We start from the raw sequence: 25,204 nt of genomic DNA on the forward strand, positions 1-25,204 counted from the left end.
GGTAGAGGACAGGTAAGTGGATGAGCTTACGTTAAAACTTCAGGTAACTGACAGCACAGATTCGCAGGTATAACTGAGTGATGTTTAAGAGGATAGCATTTGATCGGCAATTCATCTGATTTTGTGTCGTGGTGAGTCATCTATTAAAGGAGACTTGTTCCACCACAGATGAACCATGCTTGACACATGGTAGGTCTTTATCAAGCACTTATTGGATTGAGTCCAGTGTCATCCTATGCTTGATGTGACTGAAGAAGTAGGGGCGGAATTGTAATTTTACTTTTATTGAGAGAAAATGAAAGGATTGCAAAGTAGAATTAGAAATCAAATTTAGGTTTTTGGATCTAGGTGGTATTTTGAGGCTTTGTGGGAGTGCCATATTTCTGAGGCTGTTTAACCCCGAGTTATAGTAAAGAATGGGTAAATGTTCACCATGAAAAGCTCTTTATACAAGATAAATCACTTTTCTTTGTGTTTCTCTTTTGGCCCTTATAACAATCCAGAAAGGGATAGGTAAGAATATATTTTACTGATAAGAGTGGTTTTTTTTCCCATTATCATAATCACAGACAAATGAATGACAATTTGGAAATAGGTCTTCTGCCTTGTATCCTATCTTCTTGGGCAAATCTCAGCCTCTGAGCCTCAATTCTGACTTATACCAAGGAAGAGAGTTAGACTAGATGATTTCTAAGGTCTCTCACTACCCTCACCTTCTCTATTTTTTCACCCTGTTCTGCTTCCACAGCCAGTAAGTTCTTCATGATTTCCTCACTGATATCCAGAAACACACGGATGAAGGAAACCCACAGAAGAGATTTGTTCAACTCAACAAGCACTTGTTGAAAACTGGCAAAAACTGACAAGGGTGTAGTGCTGGAGAATGAGCCAGCTGTTTCCTCTTGTGGCTCCAAGTGTTTATTTTCTGATCAGTATCACCACTCCCTGACCACTTGTGAGAATTTTTTTTTTTTAAGTGGGGAACTAGTAACAATGGCATTCCTTACAGACCTTTTGTTGGAGGCAAAATGGAACTGCAGCCAAAATCAGTGATCTTTACCACCATTCTACTGTCTACCACACAGTTGGTGGATTTCAGACGGCCGTGGACTTCGGTCTTACTGGAGTGCAGGTATGACATGCCCTGTAATTTTTCAGATGACAGGGAAACAAAGAGCTGTGACACTCTTCAGCTGCTTGGTTATTTTAAAGAAAGTAACAACGTTTTGAAAGCATTTCAGCATGCAGACAGCATCACACCACGAGAATTTAAATTTAGTTCCATTAATTCTCCTTTAAAAATATTGTTAATGCCCTAATACTTGCCTAAGCCCTGCATCTTAAAAGGCAATTGTCTAAAGACTCTGGTTAAACAGTTATGCAGAATATGAAACAAAGGGTTGATTCTAATTTTTTTTTAAGTGTTTCTGCTTACCACTTAGTCTGTGATCTTGGGGTGTATTTCTGGTTTTCTACCTCAATAAAAATACAGACTTGCCCTTCTGAAGGGAGGGGCAATTCAATTACGAAAGGGCAAGCCTCCCCAACCCCGACCCTTTTTTTTTTGGTGTGGGGGGGTGGGGTGTGGTGCTGCTGTGCTTCCCTCTGGTGGCCAGAGGTGTCACTGCAGAAATTGGTCTTCAGCCTGGATCACAGGAGTGAAAAGTGGCAAAGACGGTGGGTATCGTACAATACTTTTTAAAACCGATTCTGGTCCTAGATGACTTTCAGGCTATTTAAGGCTGTATCAAACAGCTCAATCTTGGGATTGACTTGTCTTCGTTCTTGCATGAGGCCGCTGGCAGCCACTTCCTTTTTTCGTATACTATCTGGGAATACACATGTCCAAATTCATTAGTGCCTTGAGCAAGAGGGTTGCCTGTCCTGAACATTTTCTCTTAAAAAGATTGTTGTCTTGCCTGAAGCGTAATATGACTTTAATTTCCAGCAAGTCTATGAAAATGTGTACCCCAAGTTCAGAGCAGGAAAAACATAATAATAAAAAGTAGTAGCTTGGATATCGAACATTTATTTATACCAAATATCACATGAAGTACGTGCATTATTTATGAAATCCTCACAACAACCCTCTGACATAGGTACTATTTTTATTATCATTTTATAGGATAAAGAAACCAATGCTCAGAGAGGTTGAAAACTTGCTAGACCTGCTTTCCTATGTTTAATTTTCACAAATGTCTCTTTTGTTTGTAGGTCTCTTACCTTAGCAATGTCATACAAGACCGAGATCTTAAACTCCCAATCCATGAATGTACCATCAGGGTAGGAGATGGTGTCATTTAAAACTTCCTGAACAGCAGAAAAAGAAAAGGAAGAAATTGTTGGAAGGAAGGATCCTGTGGAGATTCTTATAGGCTAATAATGATCTTCTAATCATGAGGCCTGGGGCTCAGAAGCAAACTGAAATGCCATTGTCCTGTTTTTCCTGAACATGTATTTCTTTCCTTTCCTATGAAACATCAGGTGGCTGTCGCCATAATAAAATGAGGAGGAGATACTCATCGTATTCCAAATCCTGGTTCTTCCGCCAGACAGGGGGAAAGGAATGAGCAGACACCTGCCTGGAGAACGGGCTATCACAGGTTGTGGGCTGCAGGTTCTGTTTCTCCGAAATCACACTGGTGATTAGCAGGAATTGCTATTAGGGAATCCCGTCCTCTTTTTTTCCTCACGGGATCAATTGCGTCCATTGGCTGACAGCTCTGAGTTTTCTTTACATTTACCAAGTACTCTGTCAATGAGAGCGAGTTCTTGGATTTTGTGTGAATTGTACCACCTAGAAATTTGAACTTACTATTTTAACACGGTGGTTCTGTGAAGATGCAGGGTTGTAGCTAAGCAGTAACTATTCTTCACAGTAAAACTCTAATAACCTAACAATAGGTTCCTGTTTGGGGAAAAAGCCCAATTTGACCTTTAGTTTTAACTCAGGAACTGTACCAATGATTTCCAGTGAAGGGTGTGTAGTCATTAATCATTTCAGATAAGGCTGGTTTAGTTGCGGCTATCAGGCCTGGTTAAGGGAGGGAAATTATGGGCAGACAGTCTCTGAAGTAATTCTTTCCCTTAGCACATGATATATTTTATATTTTTATTTATTATCTCTTCTCCCTATGGAAATGTAAATTCTGTGATACTTTTTGTTCTGTATCTTCAATATCTAGTACAGTATCTGGCATATCTAGATGTTTCATGAGTATTTGTTGCATAAATGAATCAATTGTTCCTAAACAAGGTTAGCCAAGGTTGTTATATATTTATAAGATGGGAAGCATATTGCCTTTTATCTAGGGAAACACTTGCCCATTTGTTTCCTTACAAAAGTAGGTTCTGATGGGATTTGCCAGGGACTGAAGCCTGGGGGCAGGAGGGGGATGGGACTGTAAAGTTTGCACTGGCACAGCCTTTGCTTTGAGATTCAAGACACAAAGGAGCAGTTTCCTGTAGAAGCTTCTGTCCAACATGATGCTAGAAGGGGGCCCCAGAGCACTCAGATAAATGAAGTTTCCTATCTTACAGCAGAGAGCCCAAAACACTATCTAAACATTGACTGGGCATGTTAGGGATTAAAAAGCCATGTGAAACCCTTTGACCAGGCCCTATTAATTGGTATTCTAAAATTTCCTTTCACTGAAATCGAATGATCAGATTTGGTCTAGGCTTCATACGAAAAAACATTTCTTTTTGTTGTTGTTGGTTATTTTAAAGTTTATTGATTTTGAGAGAGAGAGAGAGAGAGAGAGAGCACACACACGTGTGCACATATAAGCAGGGGAGGGGCAGAAAGAGAGGGAGAGAGAATCCCAAGCAGGCTCTGCACGGTCAATGTGGAGCCCAAGGCAGGCCTCAGTCTGCAAGATCATGACCTGTGCTGAAATCAAGAGTTGGACGCTCAACCAGCTGAGCCACCCAGATGCCCTGCCCGGAAAAACATTTCTATAGATGGCTCCTGAGTTATGATGGCTTAACTTGCATTTTTTTTTTTTAACTTTATAATGGTGTGAAAATGATATGCATTCAGTAGAGATAATACTTCAAATTTTGAATTGGTATCTTTTCCCAGGGCTGGCAACTATGATGCTGGGTGGGCAGTGAGGCTCAGCTCCCAGTGAGCCACTGGATCAGGAGGGTAAACAACCAATATACTTACAACCATTCTGTGTCCAAACAACCACCCTGTTTTTTACTTTCAGTACAGTGTTCAGTAAGTTACATGAGATATTCAACACTGTTGTAAATAGGCTTCGTGTTAAAAGATTTTGCCCAACTGTAAGCTAATGTAAGTGTTCTGAGTGTGTTTAAGGTAGGCCTGGCTAAACTCTGCTGTTTGGTAGGGTAGGGGGATTAAATGCATTTTTGACTTGAAGATTTTTTTAACTTATGGCTTTATGGGGACATAAGCCCATTGTAAATTGAGGAAGATCTGTAATTTTGAAAGACTTGAGATTTTTATTATTAGGAATGTGTGTTTATTTTATATCAGCACCAATTTGAATGATCATTTTCAGCATCAATTACAATGATTATGAGTTTTCTATGACCTTTTGATATGATGCATTATAGTAATATTTTTTCCTTTCATAGAATTAATCCTATCTGATTATATTATGGTTTTTATATACAACTGGCTTAGAGTTACTAGTATTTTATTTATATTTTTTCCATGTAATTTCATAAATGTAGTTAGTCTTTAATCATATTTTACTATCAACTTTATGCTACCTTGCTGAATACTAAATGAATTTAGAAGATGTTCATTTTTTATTTAGCATTGCAATAGTATTTACATAGTAAGGATTAGTTTTTGAGGCTTAAAATAATTAAGCTGATCTGGTATTATCTGTAATGGAAATTATAATTTCTTGTATCATTATTGTCCTATTTAAGTTTTTGCTTTTTGAGTCAAATTTTCATGATCATATTGCCTCTGAAAAGATTCCTTTTTTAAGATTTTATAATTTAAGTCAAATGAAGTATTCTTTCACAACTGAAAATATCTTTTTCACAGCTTTATTTTTTATCCTCACTTTTTTGTATTTTTGTTTTAAAAGTTTTAATTAGAAGTATGAGAGGCTTTTATGTTTTATATTTTAAAAACCTAATGAATGCACCTTAAAATTCTACATTTTTTTTAAAAAATTTTTTTTCATGTTTTTATTTTTGAGGCAGAGAGAGACAGAGCATGAGCAGGGGAGAGGCAGAGAGAGAGGGAGACACAGAATCTGAAACAGGCTCCAGGCTCTGAGCTGTTAGCACAGAGCCTGGCACGGGGCTCGAACTCAGGAACAGTGAGATCAAGACCTGAGAGGAAGTCGGATGCTTAACCAACTGAGCCACCCAGGCGCCCCTACATTTTTTAATAATAATTAATTTTATAAATTTCCTTTCCTTAAGCCATAGTTATTCTTTTAAATTTTGGCATTGAATACTTAAATTATTTGTTTTTTAAGAGAAAATGGCACTTAGGGCTATCATTTTTTTTCCCCTGGAGGATAGATTTGAGTTTATGCTGTACATTTTGTTTTAAAAAAATTTTTTTTAATGTTTATTTATTTTTGAAACAGAGAGAGACAGAGCATGAACAGGGGAGGGTCAGAGAGAGAGGGAGACACAGAATCTGAAACAGGCTCCGGGCTCTGAGCTGTCAGCACAGAGCCCGATGTGGGGCTCGAACCCAAGGACGGCGAGATCATGACCTGGGCTGAAGTTGGACGCTCAACCAATTGCGCCACCCAGGTGCCCCTATGCCGTACGTTTTGAAAGCTACTATTCTTTTAATTGAAGGCTATTGAAAAAAAAATCTAAGTGATTAATTTAAAATTTTTATTATTTTAAAATTTTATTGTATTATGAATATTTAGATTTTTGAAGTTGCTACTGAACCCAAACTTGGTAGTTTGGCTTTGTTATAGGGAGGATATGGAGGTGATTAAGAAATACTGGGTCTGAAAGTAGCCCAAAGGCAGAGTGACCACATATCCTTTTTGATTGGATCCAATTGCTTTCTATATCTGCTATTCTGACCTAATTGTTACAGTACCCCTTTCCTTCTCAAAATATCGTGATAAATTATATGATCATCCTACCCAAAGGCATTTCAAGGACCGAAAACTCTCATAACATATGCCCAGACAGTGCACAAGGTGAGGTGCAAATATTTCAATACTCTTTGAAGCAGTTGCCCTGGACTCCTTTCTGCTACTGCCCATTTCCCATTTCTAGTCCTGTTTCTGCTTGAAACCTCACTTTGTTTCTTGTACTTAATGGTTCTGTGTATGCCTGCCCTTCTGGATAACCCAGTGATTTGATATTCCTAGCTTGATGCTTGGTTCTCCCTAAGAACTCATCCCTATCTTACTTTCTCTTCCTGCTGGACTTGCTCAGCCAGAATGCCTGGCCACATCTGGCAACACCTGGGCCAGTCTCAGTCTCTCCCAAGGGAGAGAAGGGCAGGAATTTAGAATGTAGCAGAACCAGGACTAGGGACAAGTCTCTAATGCTTATTTGGTGCTATCATAATGACTATCCATTTTTCTTTTAATGTTTATTTATTTTGAGAAAGAGAGGGAGAGTGTGTGTGAGGGGCAGAAGGGTAGAGCAAAGAAGAGAGAGGGAGAGTGAGGGAGAGAGAGAGAGAGACAGAGAGAGAGAGAGAGAGAGAGAGAGAGAGAGAATCCTAAGAAGACTCCATGCTGTCAGCGCAGAGCCTGACATGGGGCTCGAACTCACGAACTGTGAGATCATGACCTGAGCCGAAATCAAGAGTCGGATGCTCAACTGACTGAGCCACTGGGTGTCCCTCCATTTTTCTCTTAACACAAAAAGAAGTGTGCAAGTAAAATAAAGTGAATTTAGAAGTTATCACTCACTTTTCCACATCTGTTCTCTGTTTTTTCAAGTCTACGCTCTTGACTATTTTTGTGTTTTTTTTTTTTTGTAAAATTGTAGTTAAGTTTGGTTGACAAAATCTAAGTGATCTAGTTAGTAAGCATATGGACATAATAATTCTCTGATGTTGTTTCATGGGTAAACATTTAAAATTTCTATGAAATCTTTTTTTTCCCATACGGTGACTAGTTAGGAAATTGGAAATGATCGTGGCTCCTTACCCGGAGGGATCCTCTCTCGCAGTATTCGATCACCCCAAAGATCATGGTATCAAGCTTCACGGTGCCGTAGAACTTGGTTAGGTTGTAATAGTCCATCTGAAGCAACTAAGATAACATGTTTATTTACAAAGCAAGTCAGGCAGGACGGAGCACCACAGTACAATTAATATGCTAATAAAACATGTCATGTTTTAGGTCTTTGGGAAGATGTATTGTTCTTGATACATTTGAATGTCAGTACATTTCTTACTGACGCTACATCGTACTCAACAGTTTTGCTTTTTTCAGTGAGGAGACTGGAATATGAACCTTTGACTATGCTCAAATCCTATCAGGGCCATTTTCCAGGACATGCTAATAGATTTCTAATATGTTTTACACCATCAAACACCATTCTTCCACTTCTGCTGGTAGAATTTTCAACCAAGAGGAGTATAGTCACCCATTTCTTGGTCTGAGGGCTTGTCACCATCCCCAATAACATCTTGCGCCACTGGAAACTTTGGTGCTTAGGCAAGATGGAGTGAGCTATTTCTCATTTAAGGATTTCAAGTAGGAGACACATACCTTGTTCAATTCTATCTTCTGTTTCTCAGTGAAATTGCCATCATTGTGCTTCAGATCCTTTAGAATCACTCGCTACAAAAATCAATTGAATTAAGGAGATAATGTTGTAGTATGACCACCGATATGCATATTATAATAATTTGCTGTGGGTCTATCTTCCCAGCATACTGTAAGCTCTTGGGAGCAGTGACTATTTTATTGATATTTATATCTTAGGTTCCCAGTGCCTGCCTAGGCTCAGGTTTGAATGTTTCTTTAAGAATAACTAAATGAAAAGGGAGGGAGGGAGAAAGGGAGGAAAGAAGATACAGAAGTCCCACACGGGACTGTTGTATTCCCACTGCAATGCGCCAAAGTAGAACACTAGGGTAGTTTGGACTGCTCTGAACTCTTCTATTTTTTTCTTTTCCTTCTTACACTCTACCACCTCTTAAAAATTCTATCTGTCTTTCAATTTTCCCACCATTGTGAGTTTGGTACCTTTGAAGCAGAACCCTGCCCATCCCTGTGATAAGCTCCAAGAAGAGCCCCTCGGGCCAGCCCCCACCATTGCACTGCTACCATCAGGAGCCAGGGGAATGTTGGGTAGCAGGCTTGGAACATAGCCTACTGAGAGTTCAGAGAAGCAGAGGAGACTAGTCACCTTCTTGTCGTATTTGCACTGTCGGAGTCTCTGAATTGTGTCTCGTCTCTTGTCATCATCGATCTGGCACAAGAAAAGGCTAATTATTATAGAAACTTCGTATCTTGTCCCATCTGCTGCCAAAGGCAGAGTGACTCTACCAGGTGGGCCCTATCTATTGGTTCACAGCATGCTGGGCAGGCTCCCTGTCACTACTCACATTCACTCTCCAACAGGGTCTTCTTTCCAGGGATCTGCTTCTCAAGCTTAACTCTGGGTCCTCCACCCTTTACCTCCCTGCTTGTGGCCTACTGCAGCCAGGGATTTCCTTTGCTTCCTTCTCTTCTGGCCCATTCTACTGGGAATCTTGGCCTGTAGCTATAGACAGGTGCTCTTAGGGAAGTGTGTTGTGCACTTGAGTTGGAAACTCGTGCCTCAGGCCCAGTTAGCAATGCAAGTGAGGACACTGGGCCGGGGGTCTAAGGAGGGCAGCTCTGGGTTCAGCCTAGAGTTGCCAGATCATCTGATTTGTCAAAAGAAGCTGGTAATGTGGATTCTCCTGTCCCATTCCAAAATTTTTATATTTGGCAATTAATTTGAAAAGATGTTAAATATTAAATGAAACACACACACACACACACACACACACACACACACACACACACCCCTACAGGCTAGATATGGCTCTTGATCTGCCAGACTTCTGGTCCAAGGGCAGAAAAAAGATTGAAAACTATTGCCTCTTTCAATTTGGTTTGCATAAAAACCTGTGATGTATTATAATATTGGTTACAACCTATCTCATAGAACCTTTTCAATTTGGTTTGCATAAAAACCTGTGATGTATTATAATATTGGTTACAACCTATCTCATTCACCTTTTGAGTGAAATAAAGTACATCAAATTCCAAGCATGATGCCTGGCACAATGCAGATTAATAAATGTCAGTTGTCTTCTCTTCCTCTTCTCATTTTACAAATGAGCTACATAAGGGTTAAATGGCACTAAGTGTCACATACGGACAGACAGCAGTATGTGAGCTTGCTGTCTTGTGTCATATTCTTTTTACTGAGCCCTTGATTAGGTCACTTAAACTATTTGAACCTTAGTAACTTATCTGGGAAATCCTAACTGACAGGGACACTGGGTATCAAATGCAATAAAGTTTGTGAAATTGTTTTACAGGCTTAAGTGTTTTATCCTCAAATGAATTATCATCATCTTCATCTTTTTTTTTTTTTCATCTGTTACTCATCCCTTTGACTTTCCTGATTTCTCTTTTTGTCTGGCTACTTTGGTTTTCTCTTCCTTTCTGTTTTAGTACAGGAATGTGCTCTTTCTCATCCCGTCCCTTGGTCTTGTTTCCTTATCTCTGTCTTCAGCGCGTATACAGGATTTGAACCACTGCCTGTGTGGTGGTGTGGCATTTTCCCCTCTTGCTGACTTTGGCTGACCACCTGGGGCTTTCTCCCTGCTCCACATGACTCACAGCACTGGAAGACCTCTCCTTACAGCCAGTTCCTGGCTGCCTGCTCCCCAGCCTTCCTGAAATTCAGAGTGACTCTGACTCCGCATGCCCTGAATCACCTCTATTCTGTCCCAAAGACTTATTGTCCCAAAGACATACTCCTTAGCCAGATGAGTGGGCTAATCTGATTGAATTAACACATAAAAAATTCTGTAATGTCTGATGAGGGATGGATGGGTTATATTTCTAGGAATACTTACACCTCAAGAAGACAGAGACACGATATTTTAGGCTTCGTCAAAAAGAACAAACATGAAACGTGAGGTTTGAGACAGTGGGGGAGGCTTGTGAGGAGTGGAGGCATGGCTGGATGTGTGCAGAGGTGGGCCACGTGGCAGCCTGTGCTGGTGTCATAAGAAGCAGAGGAGTACTCGCTCCTTCTAGAGGTCTCCTCTCCCCTCCGGGGGTCCTGCCAATTAGTCATTTAGGTCCAAAAATTCTCTCTTGGGAAGCCCAATAGTCTTATGATTGTCTCTACCTTTCTGTGAATTACTGCAAGGTGGATTTTATCCTGACACTTGCCTGTGACAGAGTGGTCTTTGCAAATAGAAGTTTTATGTGTGAGCTTCTGAATGCAACAGGAAGGATGTTCAGAGAAGGAGCATTACTGGAGGCAAGGGAGACCTAGTCCTCGTATAGTGTGAGGGGGTCCTAGCTCTCGGAGACAACATGCAGGAGCTGGGTGGAGTGACAAGAGCTGGTAGGGTGGCTCCAAGGACAAACCTGACCCGGCCCAAGGCTGAGGGACCCCACTCATCTCTTCACGTGGAGGTTCTGGGTCTCCCTCTTCTCTTAGTATGCTTTGGTATAAAAACTCTGATAAAAATACGGTCAAAGATAGGTTTTAGGATCTCAGTCTTCACAGTAAGATAGACTAGGTTCAAACTGTGGCCATGTTCCTGAAGTTAACCTGTTAACCTCACAGGACTCGGGCGAAGATGAAACGGGTCAATGCATCTGGCACAGGAGAAGGGCTCAGCATCAGCTCTTATTGTCAGTAATCCTGCTCATTAGCTGTGTGCGTTCCTGCAGCTGTTTCCTAACCCCACATCGTTCAGTTCCCTCATCAGCAAAGTTATGATAAAGTTTAAGTCTTGAGTTCCTTGTCAGAAACACTGCAGATGAGATAATATGGATCCAGCATTGACAGCACTCAAGGGGAGGCATTATTACTGGCTGCTGTGATATTTCCTGGCTGAGGGAGAAGGCAGGCAAATATCAGCAGAGGCCTCATTCTTCAGCAATGAGCAAGATAAGCCATACATCCTTAGGATGGGGAGAGTAGTAGCCAAGGTTAAGTGGAACTCAAATTCTCTATCCTGACGTCTATGTTAGGGCAATGGAGGATCAATGAAAACATGGGAAGCTGAGAATTAGAAAATGTCTAAGTTCTAGACTCTCCAACAAATGATCCCTGCTTGGCCCATTTCTTACCACACTACCAGTCATGTCAAATATCTGGCAAGTTGCACTAGCTCTAGCTTTCATACCTTCAGGCTAACATGGTTGGTCTCATTGGTCTCCAGAGGAAAGATATTTTCAGGAGGAATGTGGGACCATTTTTTCTGACGAAGTTCATATTCTTTCTTATATTTTCTGTGAAAGGAATAGAACCAGTCAATAGGTTTTTTATTAACATTCATGCCATTTAGCTTCTGAACACGAAGAGAAATTTAGAACACTGATATTCTCAGGTAGATATGCAGTGAGACAGGTTAGCCCCATGGTGTGACTCCATATTCTTTAGAGTGGTGAATTCTGGCTATTAGTGGAGCTATAAGGATTTCTGATGTGTTTCTCCCTTCCCTTCCCTTCCCTTCCCTTCCCTTCCCTTCCCTTCCCTTCCCCATTGCCCCTTCCCCATCTCCCCTTCCCTTCTCTCCCCTTCCCTCGCCTCCTCTCCCCTCTCCTCAGGTCCTTCACTAAGGCAGCTCTTCACTATAATGAAGAATCTGAACTGATGATATGGAAACAGTAAGGAAAAAACAAAAACAAATTAAGCTTGAAAAGCAAAAATGGTAATTTTTAAGCCACCAGAGAATATACCAGATTCCTAAACAAGCCAGTTCCTCTTATGCATTTGTGCCTTTAAAAAATAAGTGTGTAAAGAAAATAGAAAAGCATAGAGAAAATGTAACACGCATTTCAACATTCAAAATGTCACCTTTTTAAAGTGTTTCTCCCAGACAGAACAGATAAAGCAGAATTCTTGGGTTATAGGAAACACAACTTTTTGTAGATATTGACAAATTATTTCCCAAAGTGGTTACACCAGTTGACCCACCCATCATTAGAATTCCTGTTTCCTCCATATTCTTAACATTTGGTATTATTAAACTATTTTTTTTTACCATTATGATGTATGTGAAATGGTATTTAATTGCTGCTTTGTGCTTCATTTTTTCAAAATATAAGCTTTTCTTTTTAGAAAAAAAGGTGTTTATTTAATTTGAGAGAGAGAGAGAGCACATGCACACATGTAATCAAGGGAGGCACAGAGAGACAGGGAGAGAGAGAATCCCAAGCAGGCTCTGTGCTGTCAGCATAGAGCCTGATGTGGGGCTCAGACTCACAAACCATGAGATCATGATGTGAGCTGAAATCAAGAGTCGGACACTTAACTGACTGAGCCACCCAGGAATCCCCATTTTTTTTGATTACTAGAGAGATTCAATGTCTTTTCAAACACTAGTTTATTGCTTATTTTAACTTTGTTGTATAGAAAGTTTAGTTTTCATTATGGCCACATTCACTTTTTTCTTCTGTAACTTAACTGAGAAATATTTTCCTAGTTGAGATCACAAAGTCATTTTCTATTAATTTCTTCTAAGTTTTGAAGTTTGAGTTTCACATTCAGGTCTTTATTCCATTTATAATCCGTATGGAATGAACTCTATATTTGTGTATAGTTTCAGGTAGGATTTTAATTTCATTTTTTTTTAGGATTTTAATTTCATTTTTTCCATGTTGCAAGCCTACTGTGCCAATATTATTTCCCAATTGACTTGTAATATCACCTCTATTGTATTCCAAGTTCCATTGCTTGCTGTGTCTGATTCTAGAATCTGAATTTTTTCTATTGAGCTATTTGTCCTTGAGTTTGTCTTTGCTTGTGGTCATTTGACAAACTTCTACTCACCTTCTTAACCTCATCCGTGTGTCCTTATTAATGTCCCCTAAGCAGAAATGATTATTTTCTTCCTATGCTTTTCTGAGTATTCCTCTATTAAGTACATATAAAATAGTATATTACTGACCAATGATTATGATCCTAAGACCTGGAGGCAAAGTAGTCTTATAGCCGTGAAGGCTCTCATCTCTGCATTCCCAAAGACTCTTGGGACCCAAGAGAGCCAACTGTCATCCATATTGAATCAGAGGATGCCATAAATCATTCACTACTTTTCTTGTATAGGCAGCTGTAATGGAGAACTATGTGAATAACATCTGTCTACCAGATCTCATTTGGACACATCACTGCTCTGGCCATTGGGAAACCCTATCTCTGCCTCCTGTGTTTAAAGAAAATGGAAAATGCCTGTTTCTGCACGTTATTGTCTCTTACCTTGTGATTTACCCCTATCTTAAGCTGACAATCATTTGGACTTGGTTTCTGAAGGACAACTGCCACATTGTGACCTTGCTATTGACTGGATTTATTATCCTCAAATTGTGGTTTCTGGTTACCTTCAACTAAATGACCGCAATACACTGTATATGTGTATATACATCTCAAATTTGGGGTAATGCAGTTACAGGAGTCAAATTCTGCCTTCAGACTGAACAGAGAAATCTACTTCCTTTCCTGGAGAAAACTTTAACTGATATGGAACAGTTTGGATGCTCTCATGAGAAAGTATAGTGACACACAGATCAACATGTGTGATACACAGAGAAAAATTGTTATCTGGTTCAGTTGGGAAATGGGGGTGATTCTGACAATATAATATGATGGAAAGTTTTGTGTGTTTAACATACACAGATTAAGAGGTAGTGTGATATTCACTCATTCATTTATATGTTCAAAAATATTTCTGAGTATACATTATGCCTCTGTCACTGTGCAGGGCAATCCATATGTCCAAATTGAGTAGAACAACCGTGGAACTGATGGTCAGAAGGCCTGACTGCTAGTCTTGGCCCTACACACTATCCAGTGGTATGATTAAAGACGAGCCATTAGGTTTTCTGGGTCCCTTTCCCCATGCGAAAACAGGAGGAGGTAGATGATTTCAAAGGACTCTTCCAGACTGAACATATAGAGACTTTGAAATTTCCCACAAAATGCCAATAAACAGCAGAATGGCTGTCTCTACCTATAGAGTGCCCATTATATGGTTGTCACTATACACACCTCATTTCAAGTTCTCACAACAGGTCAGATGAGGATACCGAAGCTAAGTAACACATCATAATGCACTCAAAATCACACAACTAGTAAGTCACAGAACTGAGCTAGATAGGAGTTCAGGTCCCTCTGACACCAAGCTGTAAGTGATCTATTCAGTACCATTCTGCCCATGATGTGGTCTTTGATGCAGAATGCCTTCATGATCTTCGATCTGTCTAGAAACCTTCTTGTGAATGTACATTATCATTGATGGCATCAGACTTCTCCCTCTCCCGCTCCCTCCCTCTCTGGATGGTGAGCACAGTGAGACAAAGAGGGTGACAGGTACCTCAGCACCAGAAGAGCGATGAGAAGGAGCAGAACCACAGCTCCTGTAAGGGTGAAGACCGCAATCAACAGGGCTTGAGGGCCTGTGGCAGAAAAGACAGTGAAAAAATGCATTAGTAAGGATCTTTGAAGAGCGAATAAAAACATTTCAAAGACTCTAGTTGTATAATATGATTTGAGGAAAGGGAAAGGAGAAACTTTTAAAAAAATATTGATCTTTATTAATGTCTTCATTGGTAGTTCGGGTCCTGTATCTGTGGTCTCTGAAGAAAATTATCTGGAATGTGCCAGGGGAAGTGGTTTAATTCCAGCTATCCTTATAATCTGCTCACTGTACTTCTTATGGGAATCACCAAATGTTACAAGAACATAAAATAGTTTTCAGTGCAGAGATAATTTTGGTAGGAAGCCCACCTAATATCCTTGGAACTCATATACCTAAGGAGGACTCATAGAGAAAGAGAACAAGCACAAATCAGAAGAAAAGTCAGTCACTGTAGAATACCAAGTGACAGTGTTGCCTGCTGGTCCTTCCCAAGCACTACCAGGTCATTGAGGGAAGTCACTGAAGAATGTAAGTGACTTTTTTATCAGAACACTAGTTGTAGGTAGAGCTGTAAGGATGGAGGGATTTAAGAGACTCACAGAAGGGTAAGTGAAACCCAGGAAAATGTGGATCTAACCCAAGGAAGCATTGAAGCAGAATCCGAATCTACAAAGGAACAAGGCTTTATTGAGAAGGACAGCAGCAATAGTAAAACTGTGCAAGAAAGTCATGGTTCATATATGCCACAATGGATTCAGTTCAAGAAGGGGAAATGGAATGGATTCTAACCAATAGACAGAGTGCTATTTAGCTTTATATAAATATGATGAAAATGTTTACTAATTTTCAGCTTTTAGAATCAAATTGTAGGTAAATGGCAGAGGGCTTCATAGAGGTACAAAACAGATATTATCAACTATGAAAAATTAAAGAGAAATACAGGAGACTCTGGGAGATAAGAAGGAGGTAGAAGGAAGGATAGGGTCACTAGTTGGGAAGCAAGAAGTTTTTTATATAGTTGATAGAATAATACTAGAAACGTATGTGTATTAATTAAAACTACAAAGGCATCCAATAAATGAATTGACAAAAAATATATAGCTATATTGAGAAAAGGTTAGAAAAAAGTAGGGCTGGTGAAGATGAACTAAATCTTTCATCAGTACAAGAAATAAACAGATAACCTCAAATATTTGTAAATCAAGAAAGATATGCATATTACTTAGAAATATGTAACAAACTAAAGTCAGACATGATTGAGAGACCAAAGTTGACAGCGACGGGACCAGGCACACTCACTTTCCACTATGAATATTTCTACTATTGGGTTTAAAAATCACATGCATGAATTTTTCGTCACTAAAATTTCCTCTGTGCTTTTTATAAGGGATGGTGTTGAAGAATTTATGCTTTGCTGCTAATGTAGGATGTTGCTTCTGCTTGTTATCTTGTTTTCTGCTAAGGGAAAACCTACAACAGTGAAAATTTGAGCGCTGGATTTCTGTTCTCATCAGGGAAGAAACTGATTAGTACTCTGGATTTGGAGTTGCAGTATGGGCACGTTTGTGTGAATTCTGTTTATTACTGTGATCATCACTTCCCTCACCTAGCCACCACTGCCATTGCCATCATTCTCCAATTCCACACAAAAAACGAAGTCAATACAAGAAATACAATTCTACTCATCAATGATTCTACTCATCAGTCTACTAAGATTACACATCCCCCTAGACTAGAACATGAATTGGAGGGGCTAGGGGGAGTTTCCGCTGGGTCATTGCCCATCTCAATTCCTATATGCCCCCTACAGTATGAACATCTCACTGCACCATATTTAAATATACTATATACTATTTAACTATAGCAGTTGTTAATTCAACATACTTTTCAGTTTTGCTTAAGTTAGTCAAGTCACAGTATTACATTAGTTCAAAGGTCAAGCTTCTGCTGCTGTGGTTATCACATTCTATTTAATTCCATTTACAGTGAAGGTAGAATGATTTTATAAGCCCACAGTCATATGATAGTTAGAATCTTAGAGTTAGTTAACAGATGTCCTGATTTGAAGGAGGAAGAAACTAACACTTGGAGAAGTAAATTGACTGAAATTAACACAGGGTGGATTAGTGCTGAGTAGAAATGAATTTATAGTTATCTCATATTGTTCCTTCCTTCCTTCCCTCCCTCCCTCTCCTTCCTTCCTCCCTCCATCTCTTCTAAGGCACTAAGTAGGGCAAGCAGATATGAATAAAGAATAGACCCTACACTCACACAGTATATGGTTTAAAAAGATGTGTAAACCAATAAGTGTGATATAAATTCTATGCTAGAAGTCTGGTGGGATTTGGGAAAGATCAATGGGAAGCTAAGAAAAGCTTAGAAAAGATGAAATTCAAATTAAATGTTGAAGATGAGTGGCTGTTTACCAGTTGTATGGAGGAGTGATACATTTTAATCAGAGCGAGTAGCATCACTGAAGACACAGGGGCACGAGGTTGCAAGACCACCTCCCACCATTTTTTTAAGGAAATAGGAGGAGGTTGAGGGAGTAGGGAAGGGATTTCAGGCAAGATGAAAGAAAGATAAGTCTGGAGAAGTAAGAAGATAAATGGACATTTTGTGCTGTAATAAGTCATTTAGACTTTATTCTATGGGTAAGGTAGAGCTGCCAATTGAGTGTTAGCAATAATGCAACAATATGACTGGATCCATGCTTTCATTCTGGTGGCACTGTTGGTTAGACTAGAGGTGGGCAGGAAGCAGGACTGAAGCAGGGAGTCAGGTGGATGTTATTGTAACCCAGGAGGCAGATGATGATGGTTTAGAACATTCCCTGGCATTAAGTAAATCTTTGTAGAATGAATGAAAGCATAGTGATAGTGTTATCTCAGTTGAAACATTCTGACACTTAGTTGGCAGTTGTGTACCCAGATAAAAGACCAGATGAAATCTTGTTTACTATTTGAAAGATTGAATTACTTTATTTATAAAGTTTGAAGTTAAATGTAGTAACAGTTGAGTAATGAAAAGTTCCGGCTAACTGAATTTTCTGGCTAAATGAAGATGAAATGAAGTTGCCCAGGATGATACAATGTCCCTGTAATATGAATATTTAATGTGATGTCTCTTAGGTAAATAATGAGAGTTCTCCCAAAAATTACTTTTTGAGAAGTTGAGCATTTTATAAAGCACAGATCCTTCTATTGAATAACCCAAATACCCCAAAACTCTTAAGGAAGTATATTAAAAATACAAGCTGACATTGTACCACAGGCTATAATTAAGGGAAAAGAAAAAAATAGTTGTAACTCAAAAAGTTACAAAAGAAAGAAGTAAAGAGTTGCAGAAATCCATGAGAAAAGAGATACATTTTAAAAGTTAAGTGTGGTTAAACCTAGGAAGCTTGCAGATGGTTCTACAGATAATTTTAAAAAGCTTGCTCATGAAAAGAAATCAACTTTAAAAAGCAATGATAGTATTGTTTTTCTTTTTCAAGATTGCTTTGGGTATGGGGGTCTTTTCTGCTTCCACACAAATTTTAACATTGTTTGGCCTACCTCTGTAAAAAAAGCTGTTGGTATTTTGACAGCGACTGCATTAAATGTATAGACTGCTTTGGGTAGTAAAGACATTTTAACAGTATTTGTTCTTCTAATCCATGAGCATGACATGTCTTTCCATTTCTTTGTGTCATCTTGAATTTTTTCATCAGTATTTTAGAATTTTCAGAGTACAGATCTTTCACCTCTTTGGTTAAGTTTATTCCTAAGTATCTTATCTTATTATTTTGGGTAGGATTAAAGACCTAAATGTGAGACCTGAAACCACAAGAATCCTAGAAGAGAACTCAAGCAGTAACTTCTTTGACATCAGTCATAGCAACTTCTTTCTAGATATATCTCCTGAGGCAAGGGAAACAAAAGCAAAAATAATCTATTGGGACTATATGAAAATAAAAAGCTTCTGCACAGTGAAGAAAACAATCGACAAAACTAAAACGCAACCCTACAGAAGGGGGGGTTAGTATCCAAAATATATAAAGAACTTATAAAACACCCAAAAAACAATTAATCCAATTAAAACTGGACAGAAGACACAAACAGATATTTCTCCAAAGAAGACATCCAGATGGCCAACAGACACATGAAAAGATGCTCATCGTTACTTATCATCAGGGAAATGCAAATCAAAACTATAATAAGATATCACTTCACACCTGTCAGAATGATTCAAGTCAAGAACACAAGAAGCAACAAATGTTGGTGAGGATGTGGAGAAAAAGGAACACTGATGCACTGTTGGTGGGAATGCAAACAGTATGAAAACAGTATGGAGGTTCCTCAAAAAGTTAAAAATAGCACTACTTTATGATCCAGCAATCACTTTACTGGGTGTTTACCACCCAAAATATAAGAATACTAATTCAAAGGGATACATGCAGCCCTATGTTTATTGCAGCATTATTTATAAGAGCCAAGATATGAAAGCAGCCCAAGTGTCCATCAATTGATGAATGGATAAAGAAGTGGTATTTTACAAAGGAATATTTAGCCATCAAAAAGAATGAAATCTTGCCATTTCAATACAGGAATGAAGCTAGAGAGTATCATGCTAAATGAAATAAGTTAGAAAAAAACAAATGTCATATGCTTTCACACATATGTAGAATTTAAGAAACAAAATGAAAAAGCAAAGGGAAAAAATGAGAGAGAGAGAGAGAGAGAGAGAAAGAAAGAAAGAAAGAAAGAAAGAAAGAGAGAGACTCTTACTTATAGAGAACAATCTGATGGTTACCAGAGGGGAGAGACTGGGGGATGGGTGAAATAGGTGATGGGGATTAAGGAGAGCACTTGTCATGATGAGCACAGGGTGATGTTGGAAGTGTGGAATTACTATACTGCAGACCTGAAACTAATATAACACCGTATATTAACTGGAATCAAAATAAAAACTTTCAAAAAGAGCAACGATAGCAGTAAATTTGAAGTCAGTTTGGGATTGTTTATTGTTTAAAAGAATGGGATCCCCACTTCCCACATCCTTCTTTGCTTTAGTCAACTGCATATGGCTACTGAATAAAAACACAGGGATCATTTTTAACCATATATGACTCATGGAACACAAGAGGACTAAAAATATAGCAAGAACTTTAACACAAGCAAGTGCATCAAAACACAACTTTTCTCTTTAAGTCCTATTGACCTCAGTTTCTGGTTATTAGAACAGGGCTGGAAGACAAATATTTATAGTTTATTTTTTAGTATTTAAAAATGGTAAATTAATACAGAGTCATGGAAAAAATTGGAAAATTAAGAAAAACATAAAATGGCCAAAAAAAATTCTCCTAGGATCCTATTATTCAGAAGCTATCACTGTTAACATTTTAGAATATTTCTTTACAGTCTATTTCTAACATAGTTTTACAAAGAATAGCATCTTATTAAATAAAAATTTGTTCACTTTCCTGTTAATTTACCTTGTGAGTTTTCCCATGTCATTTAAAATTCTTTGTAAATATTTTAATTGGTTTATGATGTACCATTTATGAATGTATCACTTTTTTCTAAATTATTTTATTAATGTTGTTTCCACTTTTTTTTTTTTTTTGCATCTTGGGCATAAATATTTGTCCAAATTTAAACTTTTTTTTCCCCTAAAAATAGATTAGTAATGTGAAATTACTTACTATTTATTGTAGTAATCCTTGGCTAAGCCAGACTGTCCTGAGACTTTGTTGCCCAGGAGATACTTAGCTGACCCTATACAGTGATGGCCAATGTTATATGGTCACATCGGAAGTTGCATGGGTGAAGTTATAGTCATGTTAGGGCTTTCCATGATATTATAGGATCTCATCTTAAGTAGATGGGTAATCATCATTATAACCCAAGTATATATCCTGTGAGGAAATGGGGGGAGACTTTTGAAGCCATGCTCACTGATGACTGACGGTTGCTGGCATCATGTGTTTCTTGCTGAAATATGTATACTTTGAGTTTATTGCAGTAAAAAGGAGTAAGTGGCATTAAGAATATATGTCTTTGTGTTCACTTTGCCAATTGTTGCAACTAATTTTCTATAGGTTAATTTTTGTCAGTGATTAGGTAGGACACATATTAAAGAGAGGTATAGCTAAATTAGAATAGGGATAGCTTCAGCATTTAATTAGAACTGTAATATCATTCATTGGGAAGGGAAGTCCACATTTTACAAGCCTAGCAAATCTAATTCAGACAACAAACAAAATAAACAAAAAAATAAAAGCAGGCTAATTGTATAAACCATAGAATGTGCTTACCTTACCAGAAAAGCCATTTCAGGGAAAGAAAATTCACCAAAGGATATCTTACCCTCGCCTGGGATATCATTAGGAAGTTTGTGGTTCTTCCAGATGAATGTGGGGGTTTCTTCCTTTGGAGTAGTCCTATTTACATGGGTGTCATAGGTCAATAGAACGTTGTACTGTGCCAGGGCACGAAAAAGAAGAAGGATGAACAGAAAAAGACATTTTAGAATGACTTCTGATGAGACTGTCCTACCCAATGACATTTGAATTTCATAGTAACACTTCTCAATGAAACAAGGTAATGTTTTGCAGCCAGGAGCTAGCTAGGTAGCATCCACTTATTGGTTCACAGCATGAAAGTAGCTTTAAGCTCCATGTGGGTCAATTATTTTGTTTCTTTATGATCATACATTGTATGAGTAACTCCTATCCAATATAGAATCTTTTCATCTTTAGAGAACTAGTTCAAGCCTCTCATTTTACAAATGTTAAAAGAGAGACCAAAAGAAATTAATGGTTAACTCTAAGTCACATGACAAGTGAAGCACCAATGTTTTCCACAATATTAAGTTGCTTTGAAAACAGTATATTGAGAAAATGCACCACAGGTAAAATCCATTATCTATTTTGATATAGGTCAAGGGGCTCTGAAATAATGCTACATTTAAATTCTATCAATTACATACTTTTCAAATATCTTCTATCCTTTTGCTCTAATATGCTGTCTTGTACATGATACTAATTAGGCTTCTAAAACAAAAGGTTTCTTTTTCAAGCAATCCACCAATGGGATATATTAATATAGCCTTACAATATTGCTGCATATATTGAGTCGGTTTTGTAAAAGACGTCTGAAAAATGACCATCTTTCTAAATTCAACACCATTCCTTCAAAACTTTCTGGACAAAAGTTTTACATCTTTAGAAATATACTTTTAATTTTTTTTAATGTTTACTTATTTTTGACAGAGAAAGAGACAGAGCATGAGCAGTAGAAATATACTTTTAACTTGAAAGTACGATCTATAATTGCATATATTGAGGATAGTAAATATCCTAACATTCGGGTATAGTACATTGACTTTCTATTGAGGCTTTCTCTGGATACAGAATAGCTTATCTATATCCCTGTGTTTTGAGAATTAATCCCTGGTTGCCTGTATATACATATTATACAGCACAACTGCTGGCACTAGATTATTGAAAAATTCAGCTGGATTTTCCTTCAGAGAGAGTAAGTGTACAGAACATTTTTTATATTGAAAAGCAGTTATGAGGATGATGTAGGATCGTCATGTATTTGTTTCTCTCCAAAGGAATCATTAGGTGCAAATAACTTAGAGGGGAGTATAGTTATCTTTGTAGTTACTATAATAACTGGAGCATTGGTGACACTTTTCTAAAGGTACTCCCATGAAATGTACGTGAAATATAGCATTATATTAAAGGTTTATATAGTAACTGTAAACTATGGAGTAGTTTTCTGAAATGCCGCCCTCAAATTTCTGGTTTAACTTTCTCAATCTGGACATCTTTTCTCTAGCTTGCCATATTTCCCATTACAGATATCTTTTACAAGGGGGGGGGGTCAACGTATATGCCAAATGTATGACTTAAAGATGTCATAATGATCACATGGTAAAATTACATAAAAAAATGAATAACTCTTTGTCTTAGATTCCTAGTTATGTGAGGACACAATGTCTTAAAGAAAAATACTTTCTACTGACCATTTGGTTGGCTAGAACAGTGGCCTTCATAGTTTGCGATGGGCACAATTTTGGGTGACATACAGATAGGTGTTTTGATTTTAAATTAAATGCTGATCAGCCATTAATTATATTCCAGATAAGAAGCTAAGCAAGCACTGGAAACATGGAAAAGTAAGACCCATTCCCTTTCTTTAAAGAACCTACATGGGGGTGCCTGGGTGGCTCAGTTGGTTAAGCTTCTGACTCTTCATTTTGGCTCAGGTCATGATCTCATGGTTTGTGAGACTGAGCCCTATGCTGTGCTGACAGGGTGGAGCCTGTTTGAGATTCTTTCTATGAATCTCTCTGCTCTCTCTCTGCTCTGCTTTGCTCTCTGCTCTCTCTCAAAACAAATAAACTTTAAAAAATAAAGAACCTATATGTAGGTGAGGAGAAAAGATACATATAATGTGAATAAAAACATGACATTATAGGATGGCTTGTGCCAGAAATATTGCACAATTAATGATTTTTATGAATTCAGATGGAGAGAACAGGGAATGTTTCATTGAAATTTTTAGCTGTGGAAATGAATAAACAATTCTTAGGACAGAAGTGTCATCCTATAATTGGTATCCCATCAACAGTCTGGTATTTATATCAATATATTCTGGCTAAGTATCTTATATAGAGTCAATAGAGTATGGATATTCTAAATAAGGTCTATGGGCCAAAATGCTTAAAGAATACAGTCTCAAGTAGGGCATAATTGTGAATTTGAAAAAAATAACTTGCAGATTTTTAAACACAACTTCTCTAATTCCTTTTCTATCACTTGCCTTGTAGTTATCCTCCTCACCTAGTCACTTCACCCCAAATTCCTGATAAGAAGTCAGACATACTTTGTTGGTATCCACGGAGGTATACAGAAGCATCATAGTGTTGTCAATATCCCCACAGTTGTCCAAAGTCACAGGACCCGCATGCCCTAGGGTAAAATCAGAAAAAGTTAGAGGTTATTTTTGACTTTTTGACAGAAGGTATGAAATAGGTTCAAATTGCCCTATTTTACTGAAAGATTGTCTTAATGAGCTAATCAGAAGGAATCTCCATTGGCTCCTAGCCCTGAGATCTCTGATGGATATTTATTTTAATGTTTATTGATTTGAGAGAGAGAGAGGTGGGGGGGGGGGAGAGAGAGAGAGAAAGAAAGCATGAGCAGAGGAAGGGCAGAGAGAGAGAATCCCAGGCAGGCTCCATGCTGTCAGCACAGAGCCCAATGTGGTGCATGAACTCAAAAACCATGAGATCATGACCTGAGCTGAAATCAAGAGTTGGATGCTTAACCGACTGAGCCACCCAGGTACCCCTCTCTGATGGATATTTTTGAGAGAGATGCTAATTAGTATTTAGTTAGAAGGGAATTTTTTTTCATCGCATTTAGGATGAAATAAAATATAATCAGCCAATAAATCCTTCTAATTATTAGTGAAAAGCTTTTGCTAAGAATATTTACTAAAGTAGTGAAAATTTCTCATATACCATGTGATTTCCTGGATTATCACATTATTAACTTCACATGTCCAGTTTTCAACAAAAATATCACAAGGCATAGTAGGAAACTGAAAAGTGTGGTCCAAATCAAAAGAAAAAATAAATAAGCCAGCAGAAACTATCTCTGAAAAAGACCTGATGGTGGATTTAATAGACAAATGCTTTAAAACACCTGTCTTAAAGATGTTCAAAGAATTTAAGGAAGAGATACATAAAGCCAGGAGAATAATGTATGAACAAAATGGAAATAGCAATAAAGAGAAGGAAAACCTAAAAAGGAAACCAAAAGTGAATCCCCAAACTGAAAACTACAATCACTGAAATGAAAAATTCACTAAGGAAATTCAAATGCAGATCTGAGCAGGTAGAAGAAAGAATCAGTGAACTTGAAGATAGGACAATGAAAATTATTAAGTCTACAGAACAGAAAAAAAAAATTGAAATGAACAGAGCCTAAGGGACCTGTGCAACACCATCAAACAGACCACCATATGCATTGTGGAAGTGCCAGAAGAAGAAGAAGAGAGAGAAAGGGGTAGAGAGAATATCGGAAGAAATAATAGCCAAAAACTTCCCAAATTTGATGCAATACATGAATATAAATATCCAAGAAGCTCAATAAACTCCAATAGGATGAATTCAAAGAGATCCACACTGAGACACATTCTAATCAAACTGACAAAAGCCAAAGACAGAATTTTGAAAGCAGCAAGAGAGAAGTGATTTATCACATCCAAGAGATACTCAATAAGGTTTTTAGCAGACTTCTCATTAGATGCTTTGAAGGCCAGAAGGTAGTAGGCTGATCAAAATGCCAAAAGAAAACCTTTCATCCAAGAATCCTTTATCCAATGAATCTGTCTGTCAAAAGTGAGGGTGAAAGTAAGACATCCCGAGATAAACAAAAGAGTTTATAACCACTAGAACTTGATCTGCAAGAAATGCTAAAGGGAGTCCCATAGGTTGAAATGAAAGGACACTGTACAATAACTCAAAGCCATATGAAGAAATAAAGATCTCAATAAATGCAAATGCATGGGCAATTATAACATGTAGCATTATTATAACAATGGTGTGTAATTCCACTTTTTATTTTCTACA

General features: G+C 38.0%; 1 protein-coding gene across 1 annotated transcript in view; it reads right to left on the reverse strand.

The window, feature by feature from the left end:
• The window catches only part of GUCY2C (guanylate cyclase 2C), a 68,680-nt gene that overhangs the window by 20,061 nt on the left and 23,415 nt on the right, over positions 1 to 25,204 (reverse strand). The window contains exons 9-17 of the mRNA XM_015061730.3: positions 23,452 to 23,537; positions 20,923 to 21,034; positions 14,528 to 14,609; positions 11,339 to 11,444; positions 8,341 to 8,403; positions 7,698 to 7,769; positions 7,131 to 7,235; positions 2,224 to 2,310; positions 1,012 to 1,144 (exon numbers count right to left, since the gene is read on the reverse strand). Coding sequence (XP_014917216.2) covers positions 1,012 to 1,144; positions 2,224 to 2,310; positions 7,131 to 7,235; positions 7,698 to 7,769; positions 8,341 to 8,403; positions 11,339 to 11,444; positions 14,528 to 14,609; positions 20,923 to 21,034; positions 23,452 to 23,537 — 846 coding nt within the window. The remainder of the gene's footprint in view (positions 1 to 1,011; positions 1,145 to 2,223; positions 2,311 to 7,130; positions 7,236 to 7,697; positions 7,770 to 8,340; positions 8,404 to 11,338; positions 11,445 to 14,527; positions 14,610 to 20,922; positions 21,035 to 23,451; positions 23,538 to 25,204) is intronic.

This window comes from Acinonyx jubatus, chromosome B4, assembly GCF_027475565.1.
Source record: "Acinonyx jubatus isolate Ajub_Pintada_27869175 chromosome B4, VMU_Ajub_asm_v1.0, whole genome shotgun sequence".
NCBI classification, from domain to species: Eukaryota; Metazoa; Chordata; class Mammalia; order Carnivora; family Felidae; genus Acinonyx; species Acinonyx jubatus.